A 16,281-nucleotide genomic window follows, 5' to 3' on the forward strand; every position below is an offset into this window, starting at 1 on the left:
CTAACTTTTCTACCAAATGAAGATGTGTCCAAATTGCTGCCATTCTCTTCTCTTTTCATCAGTCCTGAATATGGGTTATGGCTCGTATCCTGGAACATTGTTAGATTGGTAGGCATGATGCAAAACTTCCCACTTACCCTGCTTTCATTGCTCAGTACAGAGAGACCTAGACAATTGGCTTAGTGCAATATTCTTTGAGATTGTTTTGGCTTCTTATGGGCATATAAACTGATCCCATTCCATGATTACAAATGTTTGATTTGGGACCTCAAAAGGCAAGTTTCAGTTCAATTCATAAGTTAGTTTTGAGATGTTCCCAAGGTGACTTCCCCAACCCAAACTCCATGGAGATTCACAATAAATACACCAATCTCTAGTATACGTAACTGTCTGCTTTATTTGAAAATGTCTCCACTGTATTAAACCATGTTAAGAAACCCACTGTCCTGTCCCAGCAGGCATTTGGTCCAGTGTATAATTTGGAGTGAACTCTTTTATTTTTTTCATGGAGTGGGGAAAAGAAGAAGGGAGAAGTAGTAGGAAGCAAAATCTTTAAGGAAATTGTTATAAATCACTAACCAGAAATTTGAAGGCTTGAGGAAAGGAGAGATAAATTGAAAGACATAGTGTTTATAAGTTCTTCTTTCAATCACACTTTGTTAGAGTATCTGTTTCTATCTCTTGTGCATTTAATTTGTTATATGTTGCTGATGGCTAGGTTCACCCTAGAGTAGATCATATAAAATAACATCCAAAAACTGATACGAGATAAGACGCTTGGGAGAGGAACAAGTTGTATTTCTCAGGCATTGGCTTCCCATCCGACACCAACTAATTGAATAATTTGAAAGAGTTTTGGTTTGAAATTATACCCAGTCATTCCAGGATGAATGTCAATAAAGGAAAATATCTTTAAAAAAAATAACTCAATTGACCTGCAGAAAAGAGTGTGTTGCATTTGACAGTCCTGGGATGATGAACTCTAATGAGGAAATTCGACCCGTTTCTCAATTTGTGAGATCAACAAATAAAGGACTGGGTAAGTTTTTTCTTTGAGTTTTATGTGCTTTAAAATCTTGCTGCTGTTTAAAATTCAACTCTAGCTATACTCACTGTCCATTTCAAGCATCTCTCCTTTGTGACAAAGGTCAAGGAGGCAAATAAAAGTAGGAAACCTGGCACATTCTGCTGTTTACGGTGTATCCCAGTACAAGGGACCTTAATGTTTTAGAGATATGTAGCAAAATGCTTTTATGTCTGGGTCATGTTAGTTACTGGCAGCTTTGTGGCTGCAATGTATGATCTAATATGGCCACATGCTAAGGATCAGAAGGGGAATAATGATGTGGTATTGGCAGTTGGTCAGAAACCAACCTTACTTTAACTGTAGAACCACCTTGACCCATTCACTTCAAAGATTCAGAGGTGGGAGGCCATCAGCTCAAAAATATTGAGTCAGCAAATCCTTTCTGGAGAAGCTTCTTAAGCAGCACAGGAGGTCTGGGATGGGGTGGGGGGAGAAGGACTCTCTTCCCAGAATCCTGGATTTCCTGTTTACTAACTCCAATGGTTACTCCATAAGGAAGTCTTTGAAGTACTCTGTCCCAACCAAGTAGAAACAGCTGTTCACAGCATCACAAAAGTGTAAGATGCGTTTTGATCACCACTCATTCCAAATTCTAAAGAATATGGAGCCTTTGTGTATCTCAGCTCATCAGTGTATGTAAAACCATCTCTTAGGAAACAGCATGGTACTATGAAAACAGAATTTGGAATCAGAAGACCTGGGTTCAAATCCCAGCACTGTCACTAATTTATTAAGTCCCTTTAACCTCTCCGTGACTCAGTTTCCTCATCTGTAAAATGAGTGAGTGGGACTGAGTGACCTCTCTGCCCCTTCTTTCATAATTTTATGGCTCTATTGTCCTATTTGAACAAGGGAAATGAGGTTTAGAAAGTACCTAGCTAGTAAGTATCAGAGGCAACAGGATGAACACAGAACTCTATCCATTCTGTCCCACTGGACCTACAAGTGTCCCTTCATTTCTAAAATTATGACTCCATGACCCATTTAACAGCAGCACAACTCAAGAAGAGTCAACGTCAATATTTCCACATTCCTTTTTACTTTCAATAGCAACTGAGCACATTAAGAACTTTCCAGCACCAATGGGATTCTGTTGTTGCCATTTTGGTTGCATATGGGCTCACCAGTCGTTGTTTCTTTGTTTCCTATACACTGTTAGCCTTTTTCTTTTAGTCATGTCACCTACTTTTACAATGTGTACATATAAAAATAAAAAAAAAAGATTTAAAAATAACATAGGTTTGGAGTCACAGGCTGGAGGAGCCTTCTCATTTTCAGTTCAAGAACCCTTTGGAGAGTTTCAGGATCACCATGGATTTAAAACTGGGGGAGCAGCTCTTCCATAGATCATCTTCTCACATGGGCACAGGAAGTTAAAATTGGAGCTCTCTTAAAAAAAATAAAATAGTTGGCAGAAGGACACAATTCTCCAGCTTCTATGGCCTGTGGAAAAATAAGAAAAAGGAGACTGTCAATTATTTGACTTATTGTCAAATATAAATAGAAGGTTGGAATCAGAAAGACTTGGGTTCAAATCTTATCTCTGGTAGTTACTAACTAAGAGACCCTGGGCAAGTCTCCTACCTTCCCTAGGCCTCAGTTTCCTTATTTATAAAATGAAGAGATTTAACTAGATTATCAGTATAGTCACTTTCAGTTATAAATCTCTAATTTTATCATCCAGGAGGTCTCTTTCCTTACCAAGTATCTGTTGCCTGATACTACCCCCTCCCCATTATTTCTAGTGACTGCTCATATACACAACCAGTGACAAGTTTCTTGGTACCCAAAAGAGTAAATTCAGAGGAAAATTGGGCAGCTGGATTCAAGAAGACCTAAGTTCAAATCTTGCCTCAGAGACTTACTAGCTGTGTGATGCTGAATAAGTCACTTCACTTCTATTTGCCCTTGTTTTCCTCATCTGTAAAATAGGAATAATAGTAGCACCTACTTCATAGAGTTATTGTGAGGATAAGTGACTTAAAAATTCTATAGTGCTTCAGAGAGCATCTACCACACAGTAAGCACTATATAAATATTAGTTATTATTACTATTATTACAGGGCAGCTAAGTGGATAGAATGTGAGGAAAACTCATCTTCCTGAGTTCAGATCTGACCTCAGACAATAACTAGCTACATGACCCCAGGCAAGTCACTTCACCCTATTTGCCTCAGTTTCCTGCTCTGTAAAATGAGATGGAGAAGGAAATAGCAAATCTTTCCTGTATCTTTGCCAAGAAAACCCCAAATGGGGTCATGGAGAGTCAGACATGACTGAACCAACATATTAGACAAGTAGATATGTGCTAGAAAAACCTCTAAATAGGCTTATAATTAATTGTCAAATTTTTCATTGTGAGATTTTATATCTAAGGAATCCGGGAATGACTGAAAATCAGGGCTTGATTTGTTGTTTTGTTGATTTCTAGACTTAAGAAAGTGTTAATAATGCAGATTAAATTTAAAAGTGTTTATGCATACATTTTTTTCCCTCCAGAGAGCCTAATTATTATTAAACCTTTATTAGCGCAGGTCTGCATTACCTTATAAACAATGTTTGAGCTTAGCAAGAGTTTAGCTCAAAGAAAGGAGTAATTACCAGACTGGAGGCTTGGTGCCTATAGACTACCTGGCCTTTACACAGTACATTAAAATTTGAAAGGCATTTCATATCCATTATCTCATTTAAGTCTAATGGTTTAAGGGCATATAGAGGTAGCCTAATTCCTTTCAAGTTTTAGCCTAAAGCAGGACCTCAAAATTGAACAAACATGGGTGTTCATAAAATGCCTATTTCCTGAGCTGAATCTCTTCCTAGATATTTAAAGTGACTGAGAATATATATATTCTAATATGAAAAAAATCTAGACACATTCCAGTCGAAGGCAGAGGGATGGTTCAAATGACTTCCAAAGACTGAGGATGAGGATGATGATGATGATGACCAATATCTATTTTGCCTTTAAGGTTTTCAAAGGAATCATTTATATAAAATTTGATTTTCTCTTCATGGCAACCCTCCAAGGGAAGAGAATTACTTAAGGTCTTATTTTTATTCATTCATTCATTTGTTTTATTTATTTATTTATTTACCTACTTACTTGTTTATTTACTTATACTTTTTAATAAATTAGAAAACCAAGGTTTAGAGAAACTTTGGGATTTGCCCAAGGTCATATAACTAGAAAATGGGAAGGGCACATTTATTTTTTTTAAATTTTATTTATTTAAGGCAATGGGATTAAGTGACTTGCCCAAAGTCACACAACTAGGCAATTATTAAGTGTTAGAGTTTGGATTTGAACTCAGGTCCTCCTGACTCCAAGGCTGATGCAATATCCACTGCACCACCTAGTTGCCTCTGAGGGGCAGGATTTAAAAGCAGGTCTCTTCCAAGTCCAAGCCCAATATTCTTTCTATTCTAGCTCAAACGTCTTCTGATAATTACACTAGTCACCCATATATCCTGTCAGTATATAAGTATTTACTTACGAGTACCTGCCCGACATTTTCCTCACAACTGCAATGACAATTCCAGCAATGATCCCAATGGCGATCACGATTCCTAAGATGATTCCCACCAATGTTACAGTCTCCAATCCTCCTAATATAGAGTAAAAGAAGTAAGAAAGCAGCAATATTAGTTTTCATCCACAAGAAGATCGAGAAGGATAACACCCATAGACAAGTAGTAGTGTCTCTCTCTACTCTGAATCATTGTTTTAGTTCACAATGTGGATGGATTTGTATAGTACAGATGACCCTGGTTGATTGCAGCAGTAAATTTCCAAGATGTGTTATTGCCCTTTCATCACCCATGTACAGATTTAGACTTGGGGCATGATATAATGATTACCTTGAAGTATTCTAGACTACCTGGATATAAACAAGATTCTTATGAAATAGGCTTTTGTCCAATTGAATTTAAGAACAACATCTCAACTTTGCTATTAATTATTAGAAAGAATTTCTATGGGGATATTATAATAATCCTAATTTTCTATTAACCATAAATCACCATCTTGGGGCATTTAAAGTCATTTCCTCTCTGGCTTTAGCCTAGCCTTCCAAACTTATTTCACATTATTCCCTTTTATGCCAATTTCCTAATCCTGTCAAATGGCCCTAACCATTGTTCCTCGTCTCTATCTGACTCCTGTACTTTTGCTCAGGCTAACCTATGCCTTGAATGCACTCTCTCCTTACCTCAACCTCCTAAAATCCTAAACTTATTTTAAGGCTCATCAGAGGTACCAGTTCTTACAGGAAGTCTTTTTTGGTTTTTGATATTTTTTTTTTACAGAAATGATTTTGTATTTACCTATCTGTGCAAATGTTGCATCTCCTGATAGAATATAAGCTCCTGGAAGACAGGATCTTTTTTTTTTGTTGTTGGTCTTTTTTGTCCCCCTTACTTAGTACAAAGTCTTGTACTGCTTGACTAGTCCTTATTGGTTTGGTTGGAATTGAATTACTGAATTCACAAGAGTTACCCTAAAACAGAAATTTTAAAATTTCCTGATTAGTCTTTTGATTAAAAAGTTAATTACCTAGACTTTATTTTATTTCTTGGCTGCCATTCAATTGATCTTTCTGAGTTTGAAACTTTCTTTCTACGGGTGCTCATGCTGGTAAGTATAGCTTATGAATACAGGTGATGACAAGAACAGTGGGATCTTTGGGCAACTCTTTCTAGCCTACCTTTCTCAGTTGTTGTATTTGTCTCTCCACCCACTTTCTCTGTAAAAAGAGAGATGCAACAACAAAGTGGTGTTAGAAAATTTAGTAACAGGGATTTGCTCATAATTAGAGGAGAAATTTGCTTCAGATAGACCCCAGATTAAGTAGGAGACAACAAAAACAGCAGTGAGGAAAACATTTGCTAAGAAAAATGCAACAGTAAAAATTTTTATATATGTTAACATTCAATATTGATCTTTATTAGTTTTGAATGAACCTTAGAACATGGGAAGGGCATTATTAGAACATGAATGTTAGAATTAGAACACAAAGGTGGGAAGGTGGACAAAGGTAGAAAGGATACTCAAAGGTGAAAGAGTTGGGAGGGTCCTTTGATCATGAAACATCAGAGCTTAGAAGGGACTATAGAACATAGAATATCAAAGATGGGAGGGACCTAAAAATACAGAATGTGAAAACATAGGATGTCAGAACTCAAGGGGACCTAAGAATACATAATGTTAGAACTGTTCTATATTAAAACATAAAATGTCCCAGCAGGGAGGAACCTTAGCTAACTAGCTTAATCCCATCATTTTACTTTTTTAAGATTCCTTTCCTTTTATGTCCTCCTTACTCCAGGACCAGTGCTCTAACCCAGTTGCCCCATGACTTTCCTTTTAAAAGTTGATTACCCTTTCCTTTAACTTACGAAACTGTTTTAGAAGGTAGGAAAATCAATCTAGCGGATGTCTTATTATTATTTCTTAGAGTTGAGGAAAAAAGACACAGGAGTGATCATTTATTTTCCAAGGTCATATGGTATTGATAAATAGGACCTAGAAACTAGGCCTCTTGACTAGGACTCATCACTATTATAGATAAAAATTATAGATAAAAAGTATCTATAATAGAATTCCCATTGTTTGCAGTATTTGGTTCCGAGCTTGCCTGGTGGGCAATAAGGGAAACAGGTGAGAAAAACCTCATCCTTCCCCTTGAAATGTTTAACAACATGATACCTGACATTTTTAACAAGTTTTTATTTTTCCAAAGAATATCACATTCCCTTTTTTGAGCTCTTCGATAATGCTGTAAAGCCCAATGAGTTGTATTATCCCCATTTTGCAGACAGGGAAACTGAGAGGTTAAAAGATTTGTCCATAGTCTTACAACTGGTTAATGTCACAGGTAGGATTAAAACCAGATTTTCTTGACCCCAAGTTTATCTATCTCCACTAGACAACTCAATAGTACAATGGACAGAGTGCTAGGCCTGGACTCAAGAAGATCTGAGTTCAAATTTCACTTTAGACATTGTCTACCTGTTTGACCTTGAATAAGTCACTTAACTTCTATCTGCCTCAGTTTGCTCTTCTGTAAAATGGGAATAATAACAGCAAGTGTCTAATAGGATTGTTGTGAAGATAGAATGAATAATACTTGTAAATCACTTTATAAATTTTAAAGTGATATATAAGTGGTTGGGCAGGTAGGTGGTACAGTAGATAGTGTGCCTGGACTGGAGTCAGGAAGACCTAAGTTCAAATTCAATCTTACATATGTACTAACTGTATGACCCTGGATAAGTCATTTAACCCTGTTTTTCCTCCTCTTCCTCATCTGTAAAATGAGCCATAGAAGGAAATGGCAAATCATTTCTTGCCTTGCCAAGAAAACTTCTAAGAGTTAAGGCAAAACTGAAAATGATTGAACAACAGCAAAATATATCACATACTATGTCAAGTGGTGGAGATAAAAAAAAATGCAAACTGCTCCAGTATCTCTTCCAAGAAAACCCCAAATAGGATAAGGAAAACATGAGCAATTATAGATAGATAGATAGATAGATAGATAGATAGATAGATAGAGATAGATAAAGAGATATAAATATATGGTAGCTAGCTATTATTAGATTAGACATATAGTCTTAGAGGATTTAGAGGTCAAGGTCATTAAGGAATTTACCCATGGTCATACAACTGCTTAGAGGTAGGATTGTATCCAAGTCTTTCCAAGTCCAGTATTCTACTCCACAGACATATTCTTTGGAACTAATCAATGATTTCTGAAAGGGGTAAAAGTTTTCCTTTGTTGCCTTCCTTTTGATAATTGGTGAACCCCAAAGATGTTCAAGCCCCCATTTATGCTATCTGAAAATTTTTCTGGTATATATCTTTTGATGGATTTTGTTTGTTTTCTTAAATAGGCTGATCATTATCATTTTGATTTTTCCCTTGGCCTCATCATGTAGTGAATCCTTAACATCTCTACTGGATAAGTTTTTGCCTTATATGCAAATAGGGCAATCATTCACTAAGACAAGATTTCTGCCTTCTCTTAAGTCAATGCAAATCCATGAATTTAGATCCTGTTGCCTATGAAAGACAGAAAGCAAGTATAATTTAGATTTAGGATATCTTTACATGGATGACAACAGACCTGTTTCCTCCAGAATCTTCACTAGATGAGGGGTGTGGTCCATCTGAATAACTGGCAGAGACCCTGAAGTATCATTATTCTATTTGTACTTCAGTAAAGATGTGGCCAATCAACATTAAAAAAATCAGAGTCAAAATGGGACAACCCCCATGGACCTAAGAGTAGCTGTCTATTTCTATAGACTTTTTTGTTTGGTTGCTTTCTTTGCAACAAACCTGTGGAGTAGGTAGTACAAATGTTCCCATTCCCATTTTAGAGGAATATAATGAATATGGAGTAGTTAGTATTCTTCAAACTCAGCATTCAGTCGATCACCGCAGGGCCATTGCACGGATTGTTCTCTATGTTTTGAACACATACCTCCTTCAGTTCTTCCTCTTGAGAAACCCCTAGGTCCCTGTAAGTTTCAGCCCATGTGCCATCCCCTGCTGAACAGTGGATTATGACAGACTTGAAATCAGACCTGGGTTCAAAGATCAGTTTCTGACACCAGTTGTCTGGTCCTGGAGAAATTGCAAAGATTCTGAACTTCAATTTTGTCAATTACAAAATTAGGGGTATAAATAGTATCTGTTGTGCTGACTTCCCAGGGCTGTTGAGAGGTCCAAATGGGAGAGTTTATGTAAAGTGCCTTATAGATTTTAAAGCTCTCTATAAATACCAGGTGTATTTTTTTCAGGAAGCCTTTCCTGACATGGCTTACTCCAAGTTGTTGGTGGTGTTCTTTTTTCAAATTGTTAGACTTTTTGCATTTGATTGGTCTATGTAGGAGTTGGCAAACTTCTGCCCATAGGGCAAATCTGTCCTCTCTATTTTAGAATGGGTTTTATATTTTAAAATAAAGTTTTATTTTTTTAATGGTTTGTTTAGTCATTCTCAATTCTCAAACCAAAAGAGAAGATAGCTGGATTTGGCCCTCAAATCATGTTGTAATTTGCTGATGCCTAGTCTCGGGAATTTCCAGTGAGAAAATTTCCACTGGAAGAGAAAGGGAAGAGAAAGAGTGAGGGTGGAGCGAGAAAGATCTTTAGACCAGACAGACAGTGAGGCCCCTTCCAATTCTGAAACTACAATCTTAGGACTGTATAACTTTAGTTTCATTCTCAGCTCTACCATTTTCTAACTGAGACCTTGGGAAAAATCATAGAATATGGAAGGCAGCTTGATGCTATTAAAAAAATGAAAAACACTGTCTCTGGAATTAGACAATCTGAGTTTAAAGACCAACTCCTTATTAATTGTATGACTTTAGACAAATCATTTAACCTCTCTGAGCCTCAGTTTACTCATCTGTAAAATGAGAGCATTGAATTAGATGACCTCAAAGGTCCCTTCTGATTCTTATTTAATGATTCTTGGACTTTGGTCTGTTCTTCTATAAAATGGGAATGGTCAATCAATCAAAGAACAACTACTATGTGCTGACACAAATATAAAGAATGATATTATTTAACACCCGAATTGCCTACCTCACTGGACTATAATGAGGACAAAATGGTGGGAGGCAAATTTTTACAAATGAGCAGCCTGAGGTCTATCCTATTGGAACAATGATAGAGATATTTTGTTTTTGTTTTTGCATGCTCAGAACCTAGCAGTGTTTATTATTATTTTATTATTATTATTATTATTACTCAATTACTCTAGCTGTGTCCAACTCTTTGAGATCCCATGTTGGAGTTATTTTGACAAAGAAACTGGAGTAATTTTCTATTTCTTTCTCTAGCTCATTTTTACAAATGAGGAAACCAAGGCAAATAGGGTTAAATGACTTGCCCAGGGGCATATAGTCCAGATTTGACTTCAGGTCTGGTGCTCCATCCATTGTTCCACTTAACTCCCCTTTACAGATTATAGCAAGTACATAATTGGTACTTTTTTATACAAATAAATTGACTCCTTACCATTGGAATGGTCAGTTATGACCCTGGAGTTTGTAGAGTTCTCTCTGCTGCTGACTGTGGGCATTGGACTGGGTTCATCCTCAATTTTTCCTGTGGTATGATGAATTCTTGTAGTTCTTGTGGGCAGCTGTGGGGCAGGTAAGTGAAAAAACACAGGAAAAGCGCAGGTAAGTAATTGACAGAAAATAAGGAGACTTGTTTGTAATGCTTTTCATTCTTGGAACTTGTGTTTCATGACAGTACTCCCTAAAACAGAATTTTCTAAGGTATTTATCATCTGTATCATGATTCTGTCTCTGGGTGAGAGGTGATGTAACAATTCTAACAAATTATTAGAAGTATTAGGAAACAGCTAGATGGTGCAATAGATAGAGCATCAACCCTGGAATCAGGAGGACCTGAGTTCAAATCCAAACTCAGACACTTAATAATTCTGTGAACTTGGGCAAGTCACTTAATCCCTTGCCTTGCAAAAGAAACAAAACCAAAACCAAAAAAACTATTAGCACAGGATCAATTTATTTTCTTTTCATGATGCTCTTCCTCAACTAGATTGTAAGTTCCCCGAGGACAGGGTTTATATATTTAAATTCTGAAAATATCAAGTCAGAGGAAATAGTCTCTGCTAGTTTACATATTACTACAGGCTTGCTCTCTAAGGAAATACATTTAGTCTCATAATACTTAGAAGATAAGATATTTGCAGCATGATCCAGAATATGTGATAGCTTTTCAGTTGCCTCAAGCTTGGTCTTTGAAAAAGTTAATCTTGTTTGAGAAAACTCAGATCTCTAATCTTGGTCATGTTCTGTGAGAAATAAAGGTAAACTGAGGCATTATATAAAATGTCTGGTCAACAAAAATTGGACTTCCTATGATCCAGGTGCTATGTTAACTTCTAGGGATACAAAGAAGGAAAAAAAAACCCAGTTCTTACCCTCAAGGAGTTTCCAGTTTAAGGGGGGAGACAATATCCAAATGATTATGTACAAACAAGCTACATGCAGGATAAATGGGAGATAATAGAGAAAGGCACTGGAATTAGGAGGGATTGAAGAAGGCTTCCTGTAGAAGACTGGAATTTAGTTGAGTCCTGAAGGAAGCCAGGGAAGCCAGAAGGTGGAGATGAGGAGGGAACAGATTAATTAAGAAGGGCTTTGAACACCAAGAAGAAGATTTTTTTTTGTTTTTTGCAAGACAATGGGGTTAAGTGGCTTGCCCAAGGTCACACAGCTAGGTAATTATTAAGTGTCTGAGGTCAGATTTAAACTCAGGTACTCCTGACTCCAGGGTACTGTACCACCTAACTGCCCCTAAGCAGAAGATTTTATATTTGCTCTTCTCTGGAATATCCAGCATGGCACAGTGCTTTGTATAGAGCAGGGCTCAAATATTTGTTGGCATTTGAAAGGGGTAGGAAGGAGAAATTATAAGAATTGAGGTCAGAGTTGGAAGGGACCTTTGAGGATCATTTAATCCAATTTCCTTATTTTATGAATGACGAAACTTTGAAGTCCAGAAAGCTGACTCCCCCAAGATCACATAAGTAATAAGAGGCAGAGCTAAAATTCTAACCCAGCTTATAGGAATAGGAATGTAGGACTGGCAAGAAACTTAAAAGTTCAGGTAATTTGTTCCCTCCATTTCCAGATGAGGGAATCCAAAGAAAAAAATGACTTCTCTAAGGTCACACAATATATGAAAGAACTGGTTTTAGTACCCAGGTCCTGGATCACAAATTTCAAGCTGAAAGGGTCCTCACAAACCAGTCTGTCCAATCTTCTATTTAAAGTTAAGAAAATCTGAACCCCCAGAGAGGTATAGTGTTTTGTCCATGGTCACACAGCTAGGAAAAGGCAGAACTGAGATTTGCACCTAGATCTGTTGACTCCAAAGTCAAGGTTCTCTCTATTGAGAAATAGAAAGGTTCTGGTCAGGATTGTTCAGTTTGGAAGACAATGAGAATGTCCGCTTCATAAAAGTTGTTCTCTCTTATTGCTCCATCAGTTCCATGGTGAGGTCAGAGGGCTTTGAGCCAACTTGAGATGTTGTAGAATTCAAGAGGGGTTCCAGTTTTGCAGCCACGCCAAAGTGCACAGTAGCTCAGGATAATGTTATACATGAACAGTTGAGAGCCTCCTTCTCCCAGTTGGCCCCAGCCAACAAATCATCAAATGGAAGCACTGAAAGTTATTGAAGGGCAATATCCTCAGGTCCTATGTTATATCAACTTGAGGATGGGAGAAGTGTAAGAGTCCTGGATTTTCAATTAAACTTTATTTGGTTCCCTGATGTTCAAAGCCAATGAATAATTATAAGCAGGAAGAAAAATCACAGTCTGTGGAAAATCCCTTCCAAGTCTGGAACTCCTCTGAGATCTTTGCAGTTAGTTATCCCAGGATTTCAGAATCAGAAGGAATCTTAGTGGTCATCTATTTCACTCTGTCTGAAAAGAAGCCCAACTACAACACAGTCTCCTACTCTGAGGCAGCTCATTCTACTTTGGAACAGTCCTTATGTCCACCCTCAGGGCCTTTACTCAGGTTGTCCCCAAGCCTGGAATGTACTCTCTCCTTTCCTAAGCCTCAAAGTTCCTCTCATCTTTTAAGATGAAGTGGAGGAGGGGCAGCTAGGTGACACAGTGGGTAAAGTACCGGCCCTGGAGTCAGAAGTCCCTGAGTTCAAATCCGACCTCAGACACTTAATAATTACCTAGCTGTGTGGCCTTGGGCAAGCCACTTAACCCCATTGCCTTGCAGAAACTAAAAAAAAAAAAAAAAGATGAAGTGGAGGCATCATCTATCACATGAAGTCTTTCCTGGTCTACCTCCCAACTGCCAGACCCTCCTTCCCAAACTACTTTGCATATATATATATATATATATATATATATATATATTCATTTAATCAAAAGACATTTATTGAATGCTTACTCTTTATCAGACACTGTATTAAAAAGAGGGGATACCAAAAAAAAAAGGCAAAAGATAACCCTGCCCTCAAAGAGTTTATAATCTAATGGGAGACAACATACAAACAAAGCAGAGAGGATAATTAAGAGATGATTAACAAAGGGAAGGCAGTAGAATTAAGAAGTTTGGAGAATGCTTCCAGAATGTGGTGATTTAATTGGGACTTTAAGAAAGTCCTGGAAATCATTCAAGGAGTGGAAGACAACCAGAGACAATGTTGAATCAAGGGATGGAGTGTTTTGTCTGTGGAACAGTCAAGAGAGTGCCACTGGGGGGCAGCTAGGTGGCGTAGTGGATAAAGCACCGGCCTTGGAGTCAGGAGTACCTGGGTTCAAATCCAATCTCAGACACTTAATAATTACCTAGCTGTGTGGCCTTGAGCAAGCCACTTAAGCCCATTTGCCTTGCAAAAACCTAAAAAAAAGAAAAAAAAGAGTGCCACTGGATCAAAGAGTATGTATTGAGGAATAAGGAGTAAAAAAGGAAGGAAGGAAGTGGAATAGGATAGTAAGGGCTTTGAATACCAAATGGAGCATTTTGTACTTGCTTCTGGAGGTAACAAAAAGTAAATGGGGTTTACAGTAGAGTGGGTGACATGATCAGACCTGTTTTAGGAAAATCACTTTATGAGGGGGAATAAGTGAGTCTTTATTCTCATTGGAAGTGGCTCAGAGAGGAAATAACATACATACTCAATAGGGTATAGAAATCTATCTTACCCTCCAGGAAAAGAGAGGAAAGGGATGGGAGAAAGGGTACAGGAGGAAGGGAAGGGAAGTTTAGGTGATGGGAGAGGATAGTCAGATACAACACACTTTTGAGGGGGGGGGACATGGTGAAAGGAGAGAGAGAGAGAGAAAAATGGGAATGGGGAGGAATAGGATGGAGGGAACTACAGCTAGCAATAGCAAACTAAGGGGGGGAAATATTGAAACCACTTCTCTGATGGACTTATGGTAAAGAATTCAATCTATCCCAAAGACAGAGTGGATACTATTGGATTACAGACTGAAGCACACTTTTTTTTCCTCACTTTATTTTTCTTTTCTTTCATTTCTTATTTATTCTTTCTGCTTTGTTTGCATATTGTCTCCCCCATTAGATCATAAGCTCTTTGAGCAGGGTTATCTTTTGCCTTTTTTTTTTTTTTGATAGGCCCTCTCTTTAAGACAGGTCTGATAAAGAGTAAGCATTCAATAAATGTCTTTTGATTGAATGAACAAATGCAATCTTTGTGGGGGAAGAAAGATTACATTTACTTATACAACAAGACTATTGTAATGTAAAAAAATAAATTAATAAAAGAATATAAAAGAGAAATTACTTTATTAACTCAATGAAGGATGGATCAGAAAGAGAGAAGAGATGTGAGGTAGGCAGAATCACAAGCACCTATTGCAATGATCCAGATGTAAAGTGAGGGTCTATACCAGGTTGGTGGCAGGGTCAGAGGGAAGAAGTAGACATATTTAAGTGGGAGATTTTGAAAAGGTGACAGCTTGGATATCTCATATAGATAGATATAGATATAGATAAAAATATACACACATATGTATAGATATATATGTGTATGTGTTTATATTCAATATATATATATACACAAAACATATACATACACACACACACACACACACACACACACACATATATATATATATATATATATATATAAATATGTGTGCATCTGTGTGTACGTGTATCCTTGTTGGCTCCCTTTGTAAAATGTCAGTTCTTTGTACAAATGGATTGATTCATTCTTTTTATTTGCATTGCTAATACCTCATTGTATGATATAGGTGACGTTAAAAAAAAGGTGATATAAGTAAATGACATAAATGATGATCAATCATTGAGAAGTTTTTTTCCCCCGGCATCAAATCTAAACTTCCTTCTTGCAACTCTCTTCTTCCCTCTGTAGTTCTGTCCTTCTGGCTGGAAGGAATATATATTTTCCTCTTTCTGTATCACATGATAGAATTAGATTTGGAGGATACTTAGAGGCCATAGAGTTCAACTTCCTCATTTTACAGATGAAGAAAATGAGGTAGAGAGATTACAGGTAAAGAGACTTACCAGAGTCACACAGATAGAGCAATTTCCGTGAGGTAAGATTTGATGCCAGATAATCCATCCTGACTTTAAGTCCCATGCCCTAGCCACTAGGCTATGTTGGCACTCTGGATATTGAAGACAACCATCCTCTCCCCTTATGTAAGCCAACTTAGAGAGTGATCCAATTTCCTTGCTTTCTGTTGTACCTCAGTTCAGTCATTAGTTCTTATAAGTGAGCCTAGCATGAAAAATGAGATGGTGTAAGGCTAAGATTCCTACCAGAGTTGGTCCGTCCTCAGAGTGATAAGAATTCCCATCACTGGAGGCTACTGTGGTCATATCATCTTCTGGTAAGGTTGTGCTGGCTGAAAAAGAAAGACTGAGTCAGAACTCCAAACTGGAAACCTTGTAAGCCACAGTTTGGCTTCAGCTACGGGGTTCCCCATCCTCCCTCTGTGGGGCGCTTCATTTCTCTCCAGTCATTTCTTTGTCTTTCTACTGCTCTGAGGACCTGATCACCATTTCCTCAAATCATTTTCTCCAACATTATTCAGAGACCTGGAGAGCTGGAGAGGACTTACCTGGACAGGATAATAATATATCAATATTACAAAATAATTTCCTCAATGAAAGGATCTCTCTAACAATGCAAACTTCCAACCCAACTGTAATTTACAGTCTTAGAATGGTGCTTGAGGCTCAGAAAGGGTGATTTACTGAGGACCACACACATTTAGTAATTTGCAGGGGCAGAATCTTAGTCTGGTCTTCCTGACTCTAGGGTTCACTCTCTATGCTATAAAACCATTCAGATAATACTCATTCTTTCACTCATTCATTTGTCAGTCTATTTATGTTCATTTATTTATATATATTATATATTAAACTTGGTTCAAATTTTCCCCATGATGCTTATTAGTTATATGACCCTGGGCAAGTCTCCTAAGCTTCTCTGTGTTTAAGGCATTTCCCATGAGACTTTTCTACTAGGTTACAGATTTGTTACTATGACCTGCATACCCACTGGCTCTATGTCTTTTTCTCCTTCCTCCCTTCTTTCATTCTTTCTTCCCTTCCTTCCTTTCCCCCCTCCTTTCCTTCTGTCCTCCATTCCTTCCTCCTTTATTTTTCTTTCCTTGCTT

At 37.5% G+C, this 16,281-nt stretch overlaps 1 protein-coding gene across 3 annotated transcripts in view; it reads right to left on the reverse strand.

The window, feature by feature from the left end:
• Positions 1 to 2,105: 2,105 nt before the first annotated feature.
• Positions 2,106 to 16,281, reverse strand: part of PDPN (podoplanin) — a 43,192-nt gene continuing 29,016 nt past the window's right edge. Inside the window, exons 2-6 of one of the 3 annotated variants that reach the window (XM_074218399.1) lie at positions 15,419 to 15,504; positions 10,116 to 10,242; positions 5,791 to 5,829; positions 4,582 to 4,693; positions 2,106 to 2,530 (exon numbers count right to left, since the gene is read on the reverse strand). In XM_074218399.1, coding sequence (XP_074074500.1) covers positions 2,524 to 2,530; positions 4,582 to 4,693; positions 5,791 to 5,829; positions 10,116 to 10,242; positions 15,419 to 15,504 — 371 coding nt within the window. In that variant the 3' untranslated portion in view covers positions 2,106 to 2,523. The remainder of the gene's footprint in view (positions 2,531 to 4,581; positions 4,694 to 5,790; positions 5,830 to 10,115; positions 10,243 to 15,418; positions 15,505 to 16,281) is intronic. The other 2 variants (XM_074218400.1, XM_074218401.1) reach the window with 2 other exon arrangements.

Source organism: Macrotis lagotis, chromosome 1, assembly GCF_037893015.1.
Source record: "Macrotis lagotis isolate mMagLag1 chromosome 1, bilby.v1.9.chrom.fasta, whole genome shotgun sequence".
NCBI classification, from domain to species: Eukaryota; Metazoa; Chordata; class Mammalia; order Peramelemorphia; family Peramelidae; genus Macrotis; species Macrotis lagotis.